Source organism: Rhincodon typus, chromosome 19, assembly GCF_021869965.1.
Source record: "Rhincodon typus isolate 14 chromosome 19, sRhiTyp1.1, whole genome shotgun sequence".
NCBI classification, from domain to species: Eukaryota; Metazoa; Chordata; class Chondrichthyes; order Orectolobiformes; family Rhincodontidae; genus Rhincodon; species Rhincodon typus.
In genome coordinates, this window is record NC_063350.1 from 46,160,768 (window position 1) to 46,184,199 (window position 23,432).

Sequence of the window (23,432 nt, forward strand, 5' to 3'; positions counted from 1 at the left end):
ACAAATAACCAGACAGTATTAGGTGCATTTCAGTGCCGAGACCTGCTCATCTTATTTCTGGTGGAAATTTGCTGCACGTAATACACAGTGGTATCTATTTGTTTATTTATTTAATTATTCTGTGTAGATGCTATTTTGAAGCTTTAATGGCAGATGGAGTGTTTTAAAAGCGGGTGCTAATAAGCCCAATTTCTCACCCATCAAGTTATTTTGTACTTTGTTATCGGGTATGTGTCCAAGCGTCACTTTTTGGAATAATACTAGTTTGGTTTGAAAACTTCATATTTGATTCTGTTTTTATAAACTGCTCTTTAGTTTTCGATAATTTTCCAAGCTTTGCATCATCTTAGGTAAACTTCAAACCATTTCCACTTTTAGCTTTCGCATGAAATTATTTCCCCAAACATTTCGGACCAACTTTATTTTATAAAATGTTTGGGAACAGAGGCAGCAGCTCGCATGTTATGTAATTTTGGTGCACATTAAGGATTATTAAGCATTCCTTCACAAAGATGAAGTTTTCCTCTCCTCATGAGAGGCGAGGCACGTTCCTTTACTAACATGGCTGTGAGTTGACGGCTTGACGCATGCGGGCTTTATGATGATTTACAAAGATGGCGAAGGCTGCCCATTTAACGCACGCATGCTCCACCGCTCCTGTATAAAGATGGTGGCGGACAGCCCTCAATTTTGCTTCTGCGCATGCGGAGAGACACCCGCCGCCGATGAATTTCGGTCGTTGCCAACACTCGCGCCGTCGCTGTTTCCTGACCTGCGCACTGACGTCGCCGTTGTTGCCAGGGTTTCCTATCATGAAGGGGCTCAGGGCGGTGAGGGGCTTCTTACAGTCCACCGTCTGCCCGGTTGACGGGCAGTTGGCCGGGATCGTGGTCAGGTACACACGGGACGGGCCGGCGCCGCCTCCCAGCGCTGCTAGACAGGCCGGCGGTCCCAGTCTGAGGGAGTTTCTCCGGACGGTGCCGGAGAATGGTGCGCGGAGCGGGCGGGGAGAGGAGGAGCTGCCGGCGCCCTACCTGAGTGGGCCCGGAGTGTCCGTCAGCGGGAGGAGAGGTGAGTCCACCTGCCCATCTACTACCACTCCTGACACTCTCCGGGAGTCTCCCCTCACTTAACGCCGATTTCACGTTGCTCGAATGTTTTCAATCCAATTCCTCCGTTAGCGAACGCCAGAACCTCAAAAATCCACGGCTGCAGGTTTCTTAAAGCCCTCCTTATGAGCTCTAATGTTTGAAGCCGCCATTTATGCAACAAGGCACGATATCTTAGCAGTCGCAGAAGGTCCTCTTGTATAAATTTAAGCATTTTGATGCAAAAAACACTTGGAAGGATGTGCTGCAATGTATCAATGAGAACGATGAAGAGACATCTAGACTCGAAACGTTAGCTTGCTCTCTCTCCATGGATATTGCCCGACCCGCTGTGATTTCCAGCACCTTTGTTTCTCATTGAAAACGAATGGGTCTGAAATGCTTTTGAGGATACAACTTAAGAGCAAGAACAGGCCATTCAGTCCCTTGAGCCTCCGCTATCATTCAGGGAGATCATGGCTGATCTAACTAACTTTAAATCTGCATTCCCCTTGCTTGACATGAATCTATCTACCACTGCCTTAAAACAAAGACTGGCATTAGAGTTCGGCGAACGTTTGAGATCGATTCTGCATTTGAAGGGACTGTCTTTAGAGGAGAGGGTGGGTAGTTTGATCCTGTATTCAGTGGAATTTAGAAGAACAAGAGGTAACCTTATTCCAGCATGTAAGATTCTTTGGGAATTCGATAGGCTACATGCAGAGAGAATAGTCTATGACCAGAGAGCATAATCTTAGAATATGGTATTGCCCATTTAAGACAGATGAGTAGTTTCTTCTCTCTGAGCATAATGAATCTGGCATTATTGACAGCAAATGGCTTTGAAAGGTACATTGTTATAATATACTCAATTTTGAGATAGATTCGTAATCAATAAAGGAATCAAGTATTATGGGGAAAATGCAGGAAAGTGGAGTTGAGGATTTCCAGATCAGCTGTGATATCATTGAAAGGCACAACAGATGAGCTAAATGATCAACCTCTGCACGTCTCTTTGATAGATTTATGAATTCTGATTACACCAATTATTCTGCAAGTGTTCCAAAGACTCATGACCCTTTGCAAAAAATGATCTTGAATCCATTTTAAATGGGTGACTCTTGATTTTTAAAGTGTCACTTCATTCTAGATTCTCTCTTAAGAAACATCCTTTTCACATCTGACCTGTCAAGACCGTTCAGGATATTGTGTATTTAATCAAGTCACCTTTTTACTCTAAACTCTAGCAGATACAAATCTAGTGTGTCCAACTTTTTCTCAAGACTATCTGCCCATTCCAGTTATTACTGTAGTCTACTAAACCTTCTTTAACTATCTCTTAAACATCTTCAACTTTAAATAAAGTGATCAGTACTGTGCACAGTCAGTTTGTGTTGTGACTAATCACACAGTACCGCAGTTAACACACATAATGTACCTTATCTGGCAATGTTCTATTGTAGGCTTTTCTGACCTAACTGCAAACTGCCTCATGTCCACTTTTTAGCTCTCGGACAGACGGAGTGTTGTGCTATTCCGTTGTGTGAACATAGATTTGACTTGCAGGACTAGGAGGAAATATGAGAGTGGGACTATGGGTTTGCTCTTGTGGGCAATCGAGAAAGATTAGTGGGCCGAGTGGCCTCCTTTGCTGTAATCATTCTTTGATACTATGATTTTTGCCTTCTGATTTCTTGTCGCAATCATTTCGTTTTGTGAGAATTCACAAGCCTGAAGATTTTTTTTTTAAATGGACACTTTGAGAATGATCGTGAATAGTTCTGTTGCCACATACAGTTGTCTGTGTTTGATTGGCAACATGCTTTCAAATTAATTCCTCCCCCACTGTGTTTCTGTGTGGTTGATGAGGCCCTAGTGCCAAATCCAGTTTTTGTCTGCAGCTTGCACCTGTTATGTAAATTGAGTTAATCCTGCATTGGAATAGTCAATACCTAATTTGGGTTGAAGTTGAAAAATCCATCATCGTTTCACTATGTTCATATGGTCAAAGTCTTATTTCTCTGACATGAAAACATTGATTATACTTTTGGAGGTACAGGAAGCAGGAAATCAACTGTTTCTGGTGATTTTGGCCAGTTTTATTTTCAAATTTCTACATGGTGTAACTACCTAAAACCATGCTGTCAATGATAGACAGTGTATGCCTCACTTACAATAAAAGTAAAATTATTGTCACATTTTAATACTGCATTTTCTTATGTATAGCCCTGAAAAAATATGCTGTTCCTGGCAAAAGATGAAATTTCACAAATTGGCAATCGTGCAAATGAATAGCAACGAAATTGAATGCATTATAACACTTGTTATTGCCTTTCAGTGTATGAAATATAAAATAGGTGCTGAAATTGTTCATAATTTATTATTGTGTGCAATTTTGCTGAAATAACTGGCATGTCTGTTATTAAAAAATGAACTCCATGTTACGTGATAACTTGCATTTATATAAGAGCCTATAGGTGGTAACACACTGAATCAATAGAGGACAAAATTGAATTGTAAGATTGTTCATTCGATGACTGTTGCTGTGCTTGATATACGAGTACCCACAGTTTGTCTTGACTCCCATTTCTAGTATTTGATATGTTTTAATGTTTGCCATTTTTAGTGTATTTTGAAACCTATGGGTGCCAAATGAATGTTAGTGACACAGAAATTGCTTGGTCCATCCTCCAGCAAAATGGTTACGTGAAAAGTAGCAGCTGTACAGAGGTAAATTTATATCCATATTGTTGATTTGTAGTACGATTGGTGTTCAATGTTTACTATGTGACAAATTGACCACAGATGTGGCAAATTGATGCTATTCAAAATTTGAGCCACAGAGTATTGTCTTGAAAGTATTCAAACAAGAAAAATACTAACGTTGTCATTTCCCGTTTCCCATTTTTCGTGGGTGACTCTAAATGATGGCATTCAATCTGTGGGACTGAAGAAGCACCACAGTCTGATTTCTGTTTTCTTGTGAATCTAGTGACACTCCTATAGTCTGAGAAAAAGCTTGGTTTAATTTAGTTGGTAGTTGGCAGTTTTCATAAAACTGTTGAAGTTCCTGAGCAATTGATATGCTACACAGTTGATAATGAGAATGTGATTATTAAGCAATTTGGGGCAGTGCAGTAGCATCCAAAATATTTGCCTTGATCTTAATAGATCTATTGAAATGAATGACTGAAAGGATTAGGATACTATTGGGGTGAAAGATGGATGGCTAAGAGCAGATGGTCTATTAAATGAGCAGACACTGCTTGGAAATGATGAGTGACAGAGTACTATGTTACTTGTAGAGACTGAATGTTAAAAAAGGCCCAAAATACAGTTGGAAAAAAACACCTGAAGTATTAACATGACAAGAGTTATGTTCGGTTCTTATTCTTTATCAGTCCAGAGGGGTCAGTTAGCTGAGTTGGCTTGATGACTGATTTGCAACATCGAGTGATGCCAACTGCGTGGGTTCAGTTACCACACTGACTGAAATCACCACGAAGGACTCTCCTCACCTGAAGCATGGTGACCCTCAATTTAAATCAACGCTGTCTTATGAGAAACAGCACTGTGGTCGACTAGGCCAATGGCAACTTTTACCTATCAGTCTAGATACATCCAACCACAAGTGTCTTTCACAGCAGAGTATTACTGGAGATCCTCCCTCTTAACACAATCGAGGCAAATGTTCCAGCTTCATTGTAATTCATCATGAATTTAGTCTTTACAGTCCAAGAGTGAGCTTCCATGTGCATTCCAGCATGCTGAACATGTAGATGCTCTCTCCTGGACTCTAGCGGAATAGCCTGTCTGTGATAATTTAGTGACATTTTGGGAAAACTCGTAACTCGTATCCCATTGTGTTCCTTTGTATATTTCCTCCTCAAAAGTCCACCAGCATGGATGATGTGGACTTTATATCCAAGTAGAAATACTGGTTAGCTACTCTTGAAGTTTGCATTTTTATTAAATAACTGAGAGAATATTGTCAGAAACAAAACCATTTTAGCAGATTATCACCACCATTTGAGGGAGTGAACAGACTTGATTTGCAGAACAGTTCAATTCTAAAACTGCTTTGAAGCTGTCGTTTTAGCACTGGCAGTGAGCTTACTCGTCTTGATCGCTGTCAGCTTAAAGCTGCATTCGTTTAATTTGTGTCATGGTACAGGTTTGACGAGCATCAAAATCCTATTGGAAAACACCACTTTAGACATTAATAATTGCACTGTATGCAGATCCAAGTGTATTGAAAACAGAACTCCAAATTGTATTTCATAAAACAAGTTAGTGTTTGAGATACAAGCTATAAAATCAGTTGTGAAAATGATTTCCCTTCAGAACAAGACAGTGAATGATGACCAGAGTTACGTTAATGTCAAGATTGATGGTGTGCCTCAGTTCATGAGGTCACCAAATCATAAAACATTTGAGCTATCATTTCATTTAACCTTAAATGCTTGCAAAATTATTCAACATGTGGAGGTTGTTCTCTGAAATAACCTACTGTATCTAATTCAATCTACAACAGCATGTCTGTTCATAAACTGCCTCTTACTAATTTTCTGTTTGTTACCTTTGCACTTTTTCTGCTACCAGTCAGTAATTCTTCCAATTGTGTGCCCCCGGCTTTCAAGAACTTTGCATCTGTGCTTTGTCAACTCTTTTGATTTCTAAACCTAAAGTCGTCTTGTTTATCAACATTGGCCTTTGCCAAAACACACTTCCATTCATCTTGCTGCTCAGTACTAATACAATAATTGTGTAAATCATGTTTGTTTTGCTGTCAAATAAAATCTCAGGACTTCTAAATGTTCAGCATTTTTTTGATTAATGAATGTGAAAAACCCTCCAATAATTAATTTTTTTTATTGATTCTTTGGTTTTCCATTAAAGTTGAGGCAGAAATGGAAGAAATTACTTTCTGTATTGCAATTTTCATGTAGGTAATGATATTTAAACTCCAATATGTGGTGATTACATCTGGAATCACTGAAAACCCCAGCAGTTTAGAACTAATATTTTTGAAGTGTGGCTTTCCACTAAGCTTTATATGAAAAGAAAACAAGTTAGAACAGACAAAACCACAAGATTATAATACGGGTACAGACACCTCTTTAGTTATAATGTGGTGAGTTAGTGGTGTATTTTTACTTCAGTCAATTCTAGTCATTGTCATTGTTTCAGCATTTTGCTACAACACTGTTATCTCTAATTCAGTGAAATACACTGAGCATACACTTCGATTTCCATGCATTTTTGACCTAATGACCATTTGAGAACTAATCTGTCTTTCTTTCTTTTGATGCAGGCAGATGTGATCTTACTAGTAACATGTTCAATCAGGTATTATCTTTCTTTGAATCTTTGTTTCAATGACATTTATTTTAATCTGTATTTTTGCTGTGTTTTAGCAGTGTGTTGTTCAACTTATTTCATTCACATGTATAATGGTGTAAATGTTCATGGTCACCAATTGCTGGCAGGGATCAATTGTAAATTAGATGCCTGACCTCCCACCATTAATCATGAGGTGGAAGTGAGGCATGTTGCCAATATGCATGAATTTTATGTCATCCAGTTGAAAAGATATTAACAACATCTATTAGCTGCTACTGAAATATTGGATGAGGGAGGGGTATCACATTAACATATACGTGGGGAGCTACAAGTTCAGTATATCATAAGGTAAAAATAAGCTGTGAATGTATAAGGGAAAAAAAGAACTTTTTTAATTGCAGGGAGAAGGCAGAGCAAACAATCTGGAACAGGCTGAAGCAGCTTGCATCCCTGAAATCCAAGCGGACGACGTCTCAAGTTCCACTTAAAATAGGAATTTTAGGTACGTTAGCTAATCTAATGTTTTTTTGATGCAAACATATGGTTAACCATAGAGGAAATCAATTTATACCATCTTTACCTGTATGAATGTCATCAGTCAACCAGTTGAAACACATCAGCCATAAAGTGATTACAGTTGTGTGGGACTCTTGCCATGGGAAAATGGCCAGCTTTTCCACAAGACAATACTCGGAAACTTGAGTGTTAACCTGGAACCAAAACACTGCACTTCAAGGAAATAAGAGACAGGAGGTATGTTGAAGGTATAGTAACCCAGTGATGGCGTTTGAATATGTATTAACGATTCATGTATTCAACATGTACATCATAATTCTGACTTTTATCTATGTTTGCCATTATTCAGCTGCCTATTGTAATCATCCTTATAGTTGCTGTAAAATATTGGATTCCGGGCCCACAGTGAGCTCTTGTGTAACTTGTTAGGAAGCAGTGGGTACAATACTTTGTTAATTAGGTCAATTATACATCTTGTGACAGTCGAGGATGGTTCACTAAAACCAGAAGACAGACAGACAGTGAGCATAGTGTGTTGATCTCATTAAAGTAGTAAAGGTAACATCCTGTTCTCTAGCTGAAGTTTTAGAGAACTTTCTCCTGGTCTTACACCATCTCTTCTGGTCCATCTTGCCTCTAAAGAAGGAAGTTGCCTACTGAGAGTGAATGATATAGTACTATTTCTGCATTATGATAGGATGCATGGCTGAGGGACTTAAAGAGGAAATCCTGGAAAAAGAAAAACTTGTCGATGTACTTGCTGGACCAGATTCCTACCGTGATCTTCCTAGACTGCTAACAGTGGCTGAAGCAGGCCAAAAGGCTGTGAATGTTTTATTGTCACTGGATGAAACCTATGCAGATGTCATGCCAGTTCAAGTCGATGCCAAGACAAAGTCTGCATTTATGTAAGTGTAATCTCTATGTACTGACTCCTAGTTTGGGATGGGAGTATAATGTGTCAGTTGAAGCATACGCTGTTTGTGAACCTCAACCTGTAGTCATTTCCTTTCAGTTCACTAAGAAGCAAACAAAGGCCTTGGAGAGTTGCAGAGAAAGCACAATATTGGCATATATATCTTGGATTCAGAAATTTCAGTTGGAATAAAAAAGATGATGAATTTTCCATCCTTGAAATTGCAGGTGCAGAACTGAACACAGTAGTGTCAACCGTGGCTTGGTTGGTTAGGCAAGGTTTGATCATGAATAGTCTGCATGGCTTTGTCAGAGGGAAGCCATGCCTAACAAATTTGATTTACGTTTTTTTGAGGTGATGATCAGGTGTGTACATGAGGCTAGCACCATTGATGTACTACTTATGAATTTTAGCAAAGCCTTTGACAAGACCCCACATAAGAGACTGATAAGGAAGATAAAAGCACATGGAATCCAGGGTAACTAAGCAAGATGGATCCAAAAGTTGGCTTAGTTATAGCAGACAAAAGGTAGTAGTACAAGACTATTTATGTGCTCAGAGGCCAGTGCCCAATGGTATACCACAGGGATACATGCTGGATCCCTTTACTGTTCGAAATATATGTAAACAATGTAGGTAAGAATGTTGGGAGGAGATGATAAGTTTGCGGATGATGCACAGGCTGGCCAAGTGGTTAATAGTGAGACAGAAGCTCTTAGGTTTCAGGAAAATATAGACAGATTGGTCAAATGGGCAGATCAGTGGCAGATGGAATTTTACCCTGAAAAGTGAGGTGATGCACTTTGAAAGAAGTAACAAGACAAGGGAGTACTCAATGAATGGCAGGACATTAGGAACTCAAAGGAACAGAGGGATTTTGGGGTGCTTGTCCACAGAACCCTGATGGCATTTAGTTAATAGGGTGTTTGAGAAGGCATGCAAGACATAGTGTGGTGTAGATAGCTTGAGTTCTGTGTGCAGTTCTGATCATCATACTATTGGAAAAATGTGGTTGCACTGGAGGGGTTGCAGAGGAAATTCACCAGGACGTTGCCTGCGTTGGAGCATTTTCGCTGTGAAGAGAGACTGGATAGGCTGGTTTGTTTTCAGAGCAGAGAAGGCTGAGTGGGGCCCTGACTTGGGTGTAAAAGATTGAGGTGCTTGAACAGGAAGCAGCTAATAATGGATAAATTTTAAGGTGAAGAGCAAGAGGTTTAGAGGAGATTTGAGGATAAATCTTTTCTGCCTGGGGAGGTAGATGGGGCAGGCAAACTCTTAATTTTTAAAATGTATGTGGATGAAAACATTCAAGGCTCTGCACCAAGTGCTGGAAAGTGGGATTAGTGTAGATAAGTTAGTGCATACAAATCTTCAATAGATTCCCTTTGGGACAAATAGCTTTGTCTTGCATTTCTAAACCACGGTGTCCATATTCAGTCAGCCCTTCATCTGTCATAATTTTGTCCTCATTGTCTAACATATATGTATGCGAAATATGTGGTGCCTCTTCACTTTCTATGACTTGTACATATTTTGGAAGTGTGTAATTAATGCCAGTTAACTGAGGAATGCATCTAACATTTTAATTGCTCTGCTGTAAAATTTATTATTTTTCCATCCCTGCCTATGAGATTAACTGACCATTTCCACTCTTTCTGCCCTACTGCTTCATAACATACCGTGTCCATGGCGTAAAGTGTATTTTTGGTGGCCTATCCTAGCTTTCTGAGAATACTGCTTTTTCAGGTATACGTGAGGACTTGTGGAAAAAATGCCTTCATGTGATTTATTTGTCTCTCCCTCATAAAGGAGTGTCTGCCTTTTGAAAACTGTTCATTCATTGTTGAAAGCCTGGGATCATGCAGTTAATTTCAGTAGTGAGTTCTCGGTCCCTCTGCTTTATGTCAAACTGTCGTGGAGATTAATTTTTTGGTGTTTGTGTTTTTTCATTCAATTAAATATTCATCAGTACAGTATATTGTTATGTAGCTGTGTCGTTACTATTGCTGGTCTCCATGAATAATTGCCAGGTCAGAATTATCTTGGCTTGGCTAATACTGAAGAAAGTCCAACTGAGTATTTCTCTTGCTGTAGCTCTGTCATGCGTGGATGCAACAACATGTGTAGCTATTGCATTGTTCCTTTTACCCGTGGACGGGAACGAAGCAGACCGATTTCATCAATCTTAAAAGAAGTCAAAATGCTTTCAGATCAGGTAATTATAATTATTCCAATAACTTGCAATATTCAGGTACCAATCTGTCATCCTGCAGCTACACCTTTGTATTTATGTACTTTGTACATAATTGTACTTATTTCTTTCTGTTTGCAGTCTCAATTAATTCCTTTTGTTTCAAATGTTACATGTATTCAGAAAAAATGTTTTAGCTTTATCCTTTTTTTTATAATCTCTAGCCTTATCTGCTGAGTAAGTTTCCTTTTAGTACTCTCTATTCCTTACTGTCAGTGTGGTTTCTCCTTTCCTGTATTCTTACCTTCCTATCTTGCCTTATCTCTACTTTTTGATTCACCACAACTTACCAGATTTGATGCCTTGCCCACACTTCTTTTATTTTAAAATCCTCTCCATCTCCCTAGTTATGTGGCTTGCAAGAATGTCAGCTCAAGAACATTTCAGGTTGTGACTGTCTCAACAGATCCCCTTTTCCCCATCACTGTTTTCCAGTCTCCTAAAACCTGGAACATATTTCTCCCACAGAGTTCTTTTAAGATGCTTGTTCATCTCGCTAATGTGATTTTCATCCAGAGATTGACCTTCAAGTTTCTATCTTAATATACTGCCTGATTCCTTACGCTGACGCTGCAAAACCTCCTCCTTTGTTCTGCCTATTGTAAGCTACACTCCATTAATCACCCTAACTCCAGCACTCTATTCAAGTTCTGAAGAAGGGTCACTGGACCCAAGTTGTTAATTCTGCTTTCTCTCCACAAGTGCAGCTAGACCAGTTGAGTATTTCCAACTTCCTCTCTTTTTTTTTGTTTCAGCACTCTGTTATATTTGGAATAAGTTGACTGGTTTTATATGCTTCCAACATGAATGACCTGTCAGCCCCCGTTAGAGAGAAACCAGTTTTTGCTGCTTTAATTAGCTAAGATCAATTGATCTTCTAGTGGACACCATTTTATAATCCTACTTAAGTTTGGAAAATTAGAATGTAAACCGTAGATTTCAGTTAAATGCTAGCTACAGACAAAATTGGATGGGTACAAGAAGGTTAAATTATTTTTATCCACCAGCTGCCACCATTCAAACCTATATCTTAGGTTATGCACACAACAAATTCTCAGTTTGGCACTTACAGAATCTTCTGTCACTTGTTCTGACTTTGGGTAACCAATTTTAACATGGAAGACTGACCTAATCTCTCGAAGAGAGAAGGTCGCCCACAGGGACTTAGAGGTACCATTCTAGGATTGGGTGAAAATCGGTGTGAAAAAAGAAAATGGGATTTTCAGTAATTGGTATACGCTGGATGCTATTCAGAGTCTGCCTAAAAGGAATTTTGCCTCTTATTTCAGGGAGTGAAGGAGGTTACGTTACTAGGACAGAATGTGAACAGTTATTGCGATGCATCAGAGGTTTCGTTTCGTATGAAGGAACCCACACGTCTGAGCCGGGGATTTAATACCATATATAGGAATAAACATGGAGGCTTACGTTTTGCTGATTTATTAGATCAGGTCTCGAGAATCGATCCTGAGATGAGAATCCGTTTCACATCTCCTCACCCCAAGGATTTCCCAGATGAGGTGAGATGCTGTTGGCTCTCAACTGTTCAAATGGCAGTACTAAAGTTTCTCCAAGTATACTGGTCCTCTGTGCAGTTCTACGTAAATAAATTTTGGCAGTGTGTCACCAAAGCAATGTTCATGAGAGAATGGATTTTGAAGAAATGCACATGCTGGAAACTGTCGGGGAGCTATGTGCTATGGTGCAGAGGGGAAGAAATCCAAGAAAAAATTGTAACTTTAAAATTCTAAAATTAATAAATTCATTTGGGAATATCTAGCAGATCCTGACATTCTGAAATATTAACCCTAACTCATTTCTACAAAATACTCTTTATTGCAGTATTGGACAGGCTGTTAAAAGCTGGGGGAATATGAATGCACAATGTTTATTTCAGTTTAATTATACTTCATGTCTTGAGTGCTATTTCTAGTAATTAACGATGTAATTTGTGCAACATTATGCCATTTATAGAAAGAAGTCTAAGAAATGTACTATTACTATTAGCTGGATAACCATTCATTTAAAATCTCTTATTTTTCTTTTGGTTCAATGTTTGTGTGTACTAATTTGAAAATGGTGTTTCCTCTTCTCCCGTTCTTCTACCCCCACCCCACTTTATTTTCACCCTCATAGGTTTTACACCTTATCCAGGAAAGAGCCAACATTTGCAAACACATCCATTTGCCTGCGCAGAGTGGAAGCACTGCTGTCCTTAAAGCTATGAGACGAGGGTAAAATATTTTCTGCTAAGAGTTTATGAAGTCCTCTGTTCAAAGTCATTATGGTACAGAAAGAGATCACTCATACTCTTGAATTCTATTATTGACTGAACAATTAGAGAATTTACTGCAATGAACCAGGCCATTCAGCTCACGTAGTCTGTGTGCTCGTGTTTATATTCAATATTGGAGGCATTATTACAATTTCAGGGTGCATTTTTAGATTAATAGCTGTAGTATAGATTAAAGCCAGTTTTCTGCTCTGCATGGCTGAAACTTCTGATACTGAATGCGGATTACCATCACTAGCATCATCTTGGGTATCAACATTGACCAAAAACCTATCAGGACCAGCCACATAATATAGCTGTGGTTAGAGTAGCAGATCAGAGATTGGGAATTCTGTGATAGCTGCCTCCCCTGTATTTTTCCATTATTTGCAGGCACGAGCCTCACCTGTGATGAAATAGTCCCTACCTACCTGGGTGTGCAAAATTCAACACCATTTAGGACAAAACTCAATTTTATAGAGATCCACTACTTTAGACATTCATTTCTTCCATTATTGGCACACTGTATTTTCAGTGGTTACCATCTGGAAAATGCACTGCAGCAACTTGCCAAGGCTTTTCTGATGAGACATCCCAAACCGTGCACCCCTACCACTGGGAATAAGAGTAACAGAGGCATGGAAGTGCCACCATCTCTGAGTCACATGCCTTTCTAACCTGGAAATTTATCAACATTCGTTCAGTGTCATTGGATCAAAATCCTGGAAGTCCAGAAGGCCTTTGACAAGGTGCCTCACAAGATGCTGTTAAATGAAATAAGAGTCTGTGATGTTAGGGCAAGGCACTGGCATGGATAGAGGATTGGCTGACTGGCAGAATGCAAAGAGTGGTGATTAAAGGCTTTTTTTTTTCAGGATGGCAGCCAGTGACTAGTGGAATCCCACAGGGGTCAGAATTGGGACCATAACTATTCATGTTGTACACTAACAATCTGGACGAATGAACTGAGGGTATTGCTGCTAAGCTTACAGATGACACAAAGATAGATGGAGGGGCAAGTTGTGTTGAGGAAGCAGGGAGGTTGCAGAAGGACTTGGACTTGGACAGATTAGGAGAGTGCAAAAAAGTGGCGAATGGAATACAATGTGCAAAAGTGTGAGGTTCTGCACTTTATAAAGAATAGAGGCATAGACTATTTTCTAAATGGGAAAAGACTTCAGAAATCTGAAGCACAAAGGGACTTGGAGTTCTAGTTCCGGATTCTTTCAAGGTTAACGTAGAGGTTCAGTTGGCAGTTTGGAAGACAAATGTTAGCATTCATTTCAAGAGGGCCATAATACGAGCAGGGACGTACTGCTGAGGCTGTATAACATTCTAGTCAGGCCACATTTGGAATATTGTGGGCAGTTTTGGGCCCTGTGCCTAAGGAAGGATATGCTGGCCTTAGAATGGGTGCAGAGAAGCTTTACAAGAATGATCCCAGGGATGAAGGGCTTCTCGGATGAGGAGCAGTTGAGAACTCTGGGTCTGTACTCAGTTTAGAAGAATGAGAGAGGATCTCATTGAAACTTAGGGAATACTGCGAGGCCTGCATAGAACAGATGTGGAGAAGATGTTTCCACTAGTAGGACAGACTAGGACCTGCCCAAGGGCACAGCCTTAGTGAAGTGGCAACCTCCTCTTAGAACTAAGATGAGGAATTTTTCACCCAGAGAGTGGTTAATCTCTGGAACTCTGCTGCAGATGGCCGTGAAGGCCAAGTCATTAAGTGTATTTAAGACCGGGATAGATAAGTTCTTGATTAGTAAGGGGATGAAGGGTTACGGGGAGAATGGGGTTGAGAAACATATCAGCCATGATTGAGATAACAAGGTGTAGAGATAACAAGGGGTAGAGCTGGATGAACACATCAGGCCAATTCTGAAGAAGGGTCTAGGCCCGAAACATCAGCCTTCCTGCTCCTCTGATGCTGCTTGGCCTGCTGTGTTCATCCAGCTCTACACCTTGTTATCACAGATTCTCCAGCATCTGCAGTTCCTACTATCTCAGCCATGATTGAATTGTGGAGTAAAATCGATGGGTCAAATGGCCTAATAATGCTTCTATATCTTGTGGTCTTAAGTCCCTACCTAACAGCATTTTAGAATTTTTACAGTCTGCAAGAGTCCAAGAAGGTGACTAACCATCCCTTTCAAGTATACCAACTAGCACGTACCCACTGTTTCTTTTTTTTAGTCTTTATTATTATTGCACATGTTACTTCAGTTAAATCGCAACTCCTTCAACTTAATCTCTTTCCATCTTCAAAAGCCTACTCTATCACAAGCTCAATGTTGAGTGTTGATATAATAAAGGCAACAGACATCTCTCCATGGCGTGGAGAGCTAAGCGTCATGAAGCTGGCTCTCCGGGGATCAGGATCCTGAGTGTAAATCCTATCTGGCAAGAGCTCAGAGCACCATGAGGTAGTACTGTTGTTAGTAAAACTCTCATTCAAAGCTTTATATCATTGCTAGATCCCAGGCCACAGATGAGTGACGGCCAAAGGGAATTTGCTAGATCAGGTTCATGGACAAGAGATTGTCAGCAAAGATGATGGTTGGCTTTCACAAGCCTGCACCACCACCTCAATGCTGTGTCCCTTGATCGCATACTGAGTGACCTTGAGCAAGTTTCACAAAGTCCAACACACGTTTGCTTGTGCATCCTGCATGGGGAACCCTCTGCTTGCCACTCGGTTAGTACCAGCAGCAATGATTTTGGAGGTGGATGGAAAGGTTCACAGATCCTTTTGCCATTGAATTTGATTAGGACGGGGTTGAGAAGGTGACAAAGTTCCTGGAAGCATCCTTCCATCTGATTAAATTACCCACAATCACCCCACCACTAACCTCACCACAGAGGCAAGAATTCATTTCCACCCTGAATGTTTGATCAAACCTGCAGTCATGTTCTTTGTTCTGCTGATCTGCAGATTTTTATCCTTCTAAAGTTCCTTATATTAAATGTGTGAAGTAAATGTTAGTCTTTTTGGTGTTTTTTATTCCTTAATTGTTTGTTATTTTTTCATTGCAGATATACTAGAGAAGCATACTTAGAACTTGTTGAACACGTACGCAGGATCATTCCAGGTAATCACCTTCCTTATTTTCTGACATAATGCTATACTTTAATATGTGAGAGTTTGGTTTGTGTATTCAAACTTATTTAGTTTCATTTGTGGAATCTGAGAATGTAGGTCTGCTTGGGAGAAGTAATTTGGAGTTTGTTTCTAAATGGAAAATTGCTTTAATTTTATGTTACTGCAGATCTACAGGGTAAATGTGTTCTTCTGATAGTCACATGCAGGCTTTGTGTTCTGAAGGTTAGTTGGAGTACAGTAGTTTTGTTTTGAAGTTGATAGTCGAATTTATGGCCCCCGAGAAAACTATGTTTAGGCTGCTATCGGATGCAAAGAATTATTGAGGTCAGGTGTCAAGCAATGGACATTTTTAATATAAAATATTAATATTAGATTAATTACCTTACCAGTTAAAATAATTGTCACTTTTTTTGGTTTGCTCTTGGAATGAGAGCACTACTGGGACAATTATAATTAATAGCTTCAGATAATGCAAACAGGATTTGAGGTAAGGACCACTCATCCAATGACTGTTGTGAGGAGCTAGTAGGAAATGTCAGGGTTTAGAATTGTCAGACGGTGTCTGGGATAGAACAAGAAATTCAGTGATTTTGGGGTGATCCCTTAAAATAAGGTGCTCACCAGCAAAAGGAGGGGTTGAAATCTGCAGAAAAATGTGACCAATTCATGTGGAATTTGAGGGTAGTGTTTGAGAGGCAATAACTTTGCTGTGGGAGGGTCTGAGAATCAAACTATTGCGGAGACGTTCATGGAATTCATGGAGTGGGCTAAAGTAGGGCTAGGTATTGAGTGGTGATGGGCTGCAGTGATGTCTTGTGTAGGTGTTGGGTCTAATCCCATGAAGTCAATTGTCCATAAAATGTTACAGTACTATTCAAGTTCTGAGGCTAAAACTTTTTAAAAATTTATCATAGCAGGTATAGTGTTACTGTCTTAAGATGTCATTTATATTTTTCTCTAATTGTCTTTATGAAAACAGGTGTAAGTTTAAGTAGTGACTTCATTGCTGGATTTTGTGAGGAGACTGAGAACGATCATCTGCAGACCATCTCTCTTCTTAGAGAAGTGAGATATAACATTGGATATCTTTTTGCTTACAGCATGAGAAAGGTGAGCCACACGGGATAATCTTCATAATATATTTGAAGGAATGGATATAGCAGACCATTGTGTTGTGATCCCATAATCCCATTGCTTACTGATTGATTGATTGCTGTTTTAGTTTAAACGAGTAACAGACAATAGGTGACTTAGAGATGCACAGCTTCTACAACTTTTGGATTGTTTGCTGTCTGTACCCTATTTCAAAACCAGGTCATCAAAACTGGCAGCTGCTTAAAATGCCTAAAGTTGCTCATTCTTTTATCTCAATCTGTTTCTCAGCCCATAAAGCTCCCATAATCTGGCACTTATTGATTAAACCATGTAATTTTGGAAGAGACAGCCTGGGAAAATTAAGCTATCAAGGTTGTTAATTTTCTGATTTTACAATTCCAGCTAATTGTAAAGCCAAACTAGAACAAGTTTTAAATAGCAATTATATTTATACTTCACAAAGATAGATCAGTTTCCATTCCCTCATCTTGTCAAACTTACAACCAAAACAAGGAGCTATACTGAAGAAAGCAGTTAGTAGTGATGTCTAATTCACTGCATTCTCTGTCTTCTCGCAAACCTACCAAGCACGGCTCCTCTCTACTGCTGGTGATCAGACACAAAAGCCGAAAATCAAATGCCAACATAATATTGGTCTTTTCTAGAAGACGCACTCTTATCATAGACTACAGGACAGCGTTCCTGCAATTGTGAAACAACGTCGTTTGGAAGAACTCATCACTGTCTTCCGAGAGGAGGCAACTAAACTCAACTCTAAGCTTGTTGGAAGTGAGCAACTCGTATTAGTGGAAGGGGTATGTAGAACGAATATTAAGGATGTTTAAAGTGTAAGCTTTCTTGTAATAAATTTAATAAATACTGAAATAGTAACATAATCCAAATCAAAATGTGTTTAAAAACCGAAAGAACTGCAGATACTGTAAATCAGGAACAAAAACAAAGTTGCTGGAAAAGCTCAGCATGTCCGGCAGCATCTGTGAAGAAAAAATCAGAGTTCACATTTTCGGTCCAGTGACCCTTCCTCAGAACAAGGGAGGGTCACTGGACCCAAAACGTTAACTCTGATTTCTTTCCTCACAGACGCTGACGGACCTGCTGAGCCTTTCCAGCAACTTTGTTTTTGTTCAAAAAATGTGTTGTTAATCTTTGGACAGCAATGAGATCAGGGTCAATTATAAAGTCTTTGGCCAGTTATGTTAGGTTTTCTCATGTATGCACAATTGTAACAGTAATGATGAACTTTTCGGAATTGGTTCTGAGGAAGGGTCCCTTGACCCAAAACGTTAACCTGATTTCTCTCCACAGATGCTGCCAGACCTGCTGAGCTTTTCCAGCAATTTCTGGTTTTTATTTCTGATTTACAGCATCTGCAGTTCTTTCGGTTTTGGTTAAGAAGGCCTTTGGTACACTTGCCTTTATTGGTCAGTGCACCGAGTATTGGAATTAGGATGTCATGTTGCGGCTATACCACACATTGGTTAAGTCGCTTTTTGAATACTGTGTTCAATTCTGGTCTCCCTACTATAAGAAGGATGTTGTGAAACTTGAAAGCCTCCAGAAAAGATTGACAAAGATGTTGCCATTATTCGAGGGTTTGAGCTACAGGGAAAGGCTGAATAGGCTGGGGCTATTTTCTCTGGAGTATCAGAGGCTGAGAGGTGAACCCTATCGAGGTTTACAAAATCATGAGGGGCATGGTTAGGGTAAATACCCAAGGTCTTTTTCGCAGGGTAGAGGAGTCCAAACTAGAGGGCACAGGTTTAAGGTGAGAGGGGAATGATTTAAAAGGATCCTAAGGGGCAACCTTTTCATGGAGTGGGTAGTGCCTATGTGGAATGAGCTGCCACAGGAAGTGGTGGAGGCTGGTACAATTACAACATTTTAAAAGGCATCTGGTTGGGTATATGAATAGGAAGGGTTTACAGGGATATGGGTCAAGTGCTGGCAAATGGGACTAGATTAATTTAAGATGTCTGGTTGGCATGGATGAGTTGGACCAAAGGGTCTGTTTCCTTGCTGTACAGCTCTAACTTTGAGTGCTGAAGTAACTTTGACATAAATGCACTTGTACCATTCTTGTTGGTAATTAAATGTAAACCAGGGAAAACCAATGTTTCCATCCTCTTGAAGTCTAACAATTCCACCCATTTGAACTGGCCTCGAAGCATTTGCATTTCACCACTGATCATAAAACTCGTATGAATTTCGTAATTCCTTGTCAGAAATCAAATTCAGATCTTCGTGGTTTCTTTCAGTCACTAACATTGAGACCTTTCTACTTTCGATCATTCTCATTGCTGCACTGTAGCGGCAGTATAATATAGTCTGAGCGAATAATTAATTACATTATTTCATGCTTCTTTCATTGTTAAACTGTGTCTTCAGGCTTACCCTGAACAATACAGAAGAGATCCACTAATAGCATACAGGTTGTGAAAGCAGTACGTTGTTGGTGTCCAATAGCACAATACCCTGAGGAAGATTATCTCTAGTACACGACTCAAATGGCCATTGGAAAGCTGCTAGTAATATCAATATGATTGTGAGCATGGTTTGTTTATCAGATTTTATTCACTTGTTTAATATTATTCACAGAACAGGAAAAGCTCAAACTTGAGAGTAGGGAACTTATGAATTGTAAGTGCAGAAAGTAGTTACTGAACTAACAAAAGGAGTTATCAATGAATGAAAGCAACCTTATCCTAATTGGCCAGTCAGGAAATCCTAAAAACAGACCAAGAAATCAGCAAAGCCATGGTTACTTAAATAAATGGATCTCCAATGCAGTATTTGCCTATAACATATAATTTGAACACAGAATCCTAGAATTGTTGCTGTGCTGCAGCAGACCATTTTGGCCAATCATGTCTGCACTGACTTGCTGAGCATTTGCTAGTGCCAATTTCCTACCTTTTCCCCATAACTCGGGCAAGACATTCCATGCCCAAACAGTGTGGGAAGTTTTTTTCTAACCTCATATTTGCTTCTTTAGCAAAGCACTTTGAATCTGTGCTGTGGCTGTTGATTCTCTTACAATTGGGGGCACTTTCTCATTATCTATTCTGTCCAGAACTCATGAGGAATTTGAAAACTCCAGTCAGATTTTCTTTTACCCTTCTCCTGACCAAGAAAACAGTCCCACCTTCACTAATATATCCTCCTAATTGATGTTTTGCATCACTGGAACCATTCTAGTAAACCTGTTCTGTACTGTCCCATACGTTCACATCCTTCCCAAAATGTGGTGCCCAGAACTGTATGTGCTACTTCAACTGAGGTCTAAATAGTGTCCTATATAAGTTCAGGGTGACCTCCTTGCTTCTGTACACTGTTCCCTCATGAATGAACCTGAGAATACTCTATGCTTTAACTGTCTTTTTTACCTGCCCTGCCACACCACATTTAATGACTCACCTTCTTAGAATAGGACCCCTTGTTTTATGCTGGGTCTCCATGTTCTTTGTACCAAAATGTATCACCTCAGAATACTGGCATTGAACTTCATCTGTCACCTATCCACTCACTCCACCAACTTGCCAATGTCCATTTGAGGTTCTGCCTATCCTTTGTATATGTTTCAGTGTTCCCAAGTTTTATATTGTTGCAAACTTTAAATTTGCCCCCTGTTTACCAAGATCCAGATTATTTATATATACAAGAAAAAACGAGCATTCCACACTGACACCTGGAGAACTCCTCAATACAAACTCACGTTAAAATGTTTTTTTTTAAAATTCAATAATTCTAAATGAAATGGTTGTTTTTAGTTTCAAGAGAGCCCGTGCTGTTTTTTTTTTTTTAAAAATTCACAGTTGGGATGTACATTAAAACTAGCTAATAACCCACGGACACATGTCAGCTTACCTTGCTTTAGTTTTGATTTTATTAGGAGCTGTTTTCTGACTCCTGCTCAGGGGCGTAGTTCTGTAAATCAGTGGCAATATTAATGCACTCCTGAGTTTCCTGCATGCTGCTGCACTCCCCACCACTTTCTCCCCTAGGTCTGCTTGCACTGCCTACCAAACCCCTAGCTCAGCTCAGCTTAGCTTTATTTTGCCAGACTTCAGGCAACACTGTTTTCCAAAAGATAGTGTATTTTCCAGCAGTCTGTCAATTAGGCAATAGCATATCACAGTAAATTACTCCCCAGTTGACATCAGAATTTTCCAGAGTCAAGATGCTCCACAATGACTTGCACATCAGTTTGAAGTTGCTGCTATTTGTTGTGAAGCTACAAACAGTATTAATGTCACAGTCAGGGTGGGGACAAGCTTTGTTCAATGGTTAAACAGTGAAATGTTCAAAATTGAAATACAACACAAATTTTTAGCAAATACATCTCGGAAAATAGCCAACTTAAAAAAAAACCTTGTTGTTTCCTGCTGTAAATATCAGGCATTTACAAATATAATGTAGTTTGAGAAGATATTGTTTAATCCTTGTAACAATTGAGTTGATTTTAGTTGTATTTTGTTTCATGTGTTTTCTCTAAGCATTTGACCATTCTGATTTTCTTGCTTTTTACCTCAACATTTAATGGAATGGGATGGTTTCCCAGAATGTGCGATTTGAGAATGAAGGACTACTTTAGTTTGTAGACAATGTAACATAATGATTGCAGGTGTAACCCATAATATATGACTGATTGATATTTTATGCCTGCAACTGTTTTTGTCATTTTTTTAAAAACCCCATTACAGAAACCTATTACCAGTTGTTTCCTTTTTGTTTTACATTCCCAGGCCAGTAAGCGATCTAAGATGGAATTGTGTGGAAGAAGTGATGGTAATATTAAAGTAAATTTTCCCAGTGTGGACATACCTTGTAACTGGTCATCTGGAATGCTTGTTCCTATTAGACCTGGAGACTATGTCTCAGTGCAAGTAAGTGAATAATTAAGATTTTTTTTATTTTAGCAATGCTTCTAACATGTAATGCACTTTGAAATGGTCACATTTTATGCAGAATTCAAAGTATAAATGGCAAGTGTGAGTTAATACAGAAATTGTTTCTATAAAGTCACAGGTTGCTTCGTCAAAGCCATAACTAAGCAGTCCGTATATCTCCCTTCAGTAAACCACAATGGAAAATATTACATATGTACTGTTGACCAACTCTCTGAAGGCTTAGTAAAAAAAAATTAAACAATGGTGATCCTTTTTTAAGGGAAGTTTTAAATTTTAATTGGTGATCAGAACCTGTTTTTTTAAAACAAAGCTAACATTGTGTACCTGTATTAATATCAGTTACAGCAACAAATAATTTATATATCCAATATGGCATCTACCAGTGTGATTGTAAGAAAAGCGCAGTCCTGTGCAAGGGCAGTTACTGCTATAACCTTATTCTTCTTGGAAATTTTGAAATGATTTCACAGAGCAGTGTTATGGACCACTAATATCACCAAGGGCAACACATAGTTATAAACTAACTGAGGTGGAAAGGTAATGGGGTGGTAAAGATGAAGGAATGGGAACAGAAGCTCGTTGCAGGCGTTTTCTCTGACAATATTCAGATCAATAAGAATGAAATCAGTTGAGGGCAGCTCCAACTAGCTGTTTAATTTAAAAACAAAACACATTGAAGCAGGGTGATGTGGTTAACTGTCAAAGGCTATAGACAGATTGAAAAAACTGAGGATGAGCAGTTTCTCACTATCCTCATAAAATTTAGGTCAAATGATTTAGACTTTAACTTTAATAAGGGCGGATTCAGTACTATGATGAGAACAGAAACCTAACTGGAGGAGTTAGGTTTGAAAACAATTTTCATAGGCTTCACTAGCATCGAAAGCCATAGTTGACTCTTATTTATGATGATATTAGTCCAGTAATTCTGGCCATTTATATTGCCATTGTAAGTAAAAATAAACTGTGTTGGACTGAAATTGTGAGCCTTTGGCCCAACCTGCTCTTAAGATTCTCGCTGTACTGTCATCTACAAGGAGGTGCACGAGAGCAGCTCAGGGTCACGTGGTTACTGGTATATTTTTCCACTCTTTCTATCAGTTGCCAAAAGTTGGAAATTACATTCATGTAAATTATAATAAGTCACTTGCAATCATGTTTTTCATAAAATAAATATATTTCATAGATTTGATTCACTTTGTTATGCCTAAATTTTCAGATAACATCGGCCAGCTCTCAGAGTTTAAAGGGTACCCCAATCTGTCATACAACATTGAATTATTCATAAAAGATGACATCTAACAAACTGCAAACTGTCAGTAATGGACAATAACATATACCCGGGATTGGAGATGTGCTGAAAGATCATTTGAAGAAAGTATCGTGGTTATGCATCTGAATTAGAAGTTTTATTGAAAGTTGCAAAGTTAGGACTTGTCTTCTGTGGTGAAAGAATACATAGTACATACCATTTGGAGTTCAGACATAACCAGTGCATGTGTGTTTTTTTTAAACTTCTGATCCTGATGATGAGTTGAAATCTGCAATGTTAGTTTAGAATGTCAGATGCTTGCTATTACAGTATGAAAATATTAACATGGAGGAAATGTAATAAATTGTTCTGTCAATAAGAGATGAATAATTGTAAAAGTGTTGCACATGTATTTTGTGATAAAGTTTTCACATTTTTGTATGTCGTTTTCTTTCACCAAAAGTAAGATATTTTGCAATAGAGAGCTTCACAATTGAGAAGAAATTAAAATATTGAAGTTCTTGAAAATATTGGCTAATTGCTATAATTGAAATCAAGTGAAAACCGATAGTAGTAATTGCATTTTATTTTGTCGCAAGTAAATCTCAATTGCCATATTGTTTTAATTGTTAGTAATAGAGAAGCATTAGCTTTGAATGTTGTTTTAA

At 39.0% G+C, this 23,432-nt stretch overlaps 1 protein-coding gene across 1 annotated transcript; it reads left to right on the forward strand.

Annotated features, from left to right (window-relative positions):
* The first annotated feature begins 715 nt into the window (after positions 1-715).
* Positions 716-23,292, forward strand: cdk5rap1 (CDK5 regulatory subunit associated protein 1). The gene is made up of 13 exons (XM_020519784.2): positions 716-1,071; positions 3,715-3,818; positions 6,403-6,437; positions 6,833-6,933; positions 7,645-7,855; positions 9,958-10,078; positions 11,404-11,634; positions 12,251-12,348; positions 15,423-15,478; positions 16,469-16,599; positions 17,250-17,399; positions 21,348-21,488; positions 22,732-23,292. Exons 1-13 carry the CDS (start codon positions 726-728, stop codon positions 22,798-22,800), a joined length of 1,794 nt encoding a protein of 597 aa, XP_020375373.1. The 5' UTR covers positions 716-725; the 3' UTR covers positions 22,801-23,292.
* The last annotated feature ends 140 nt before the right edge of the window (positions 23,293-23,432 follow it).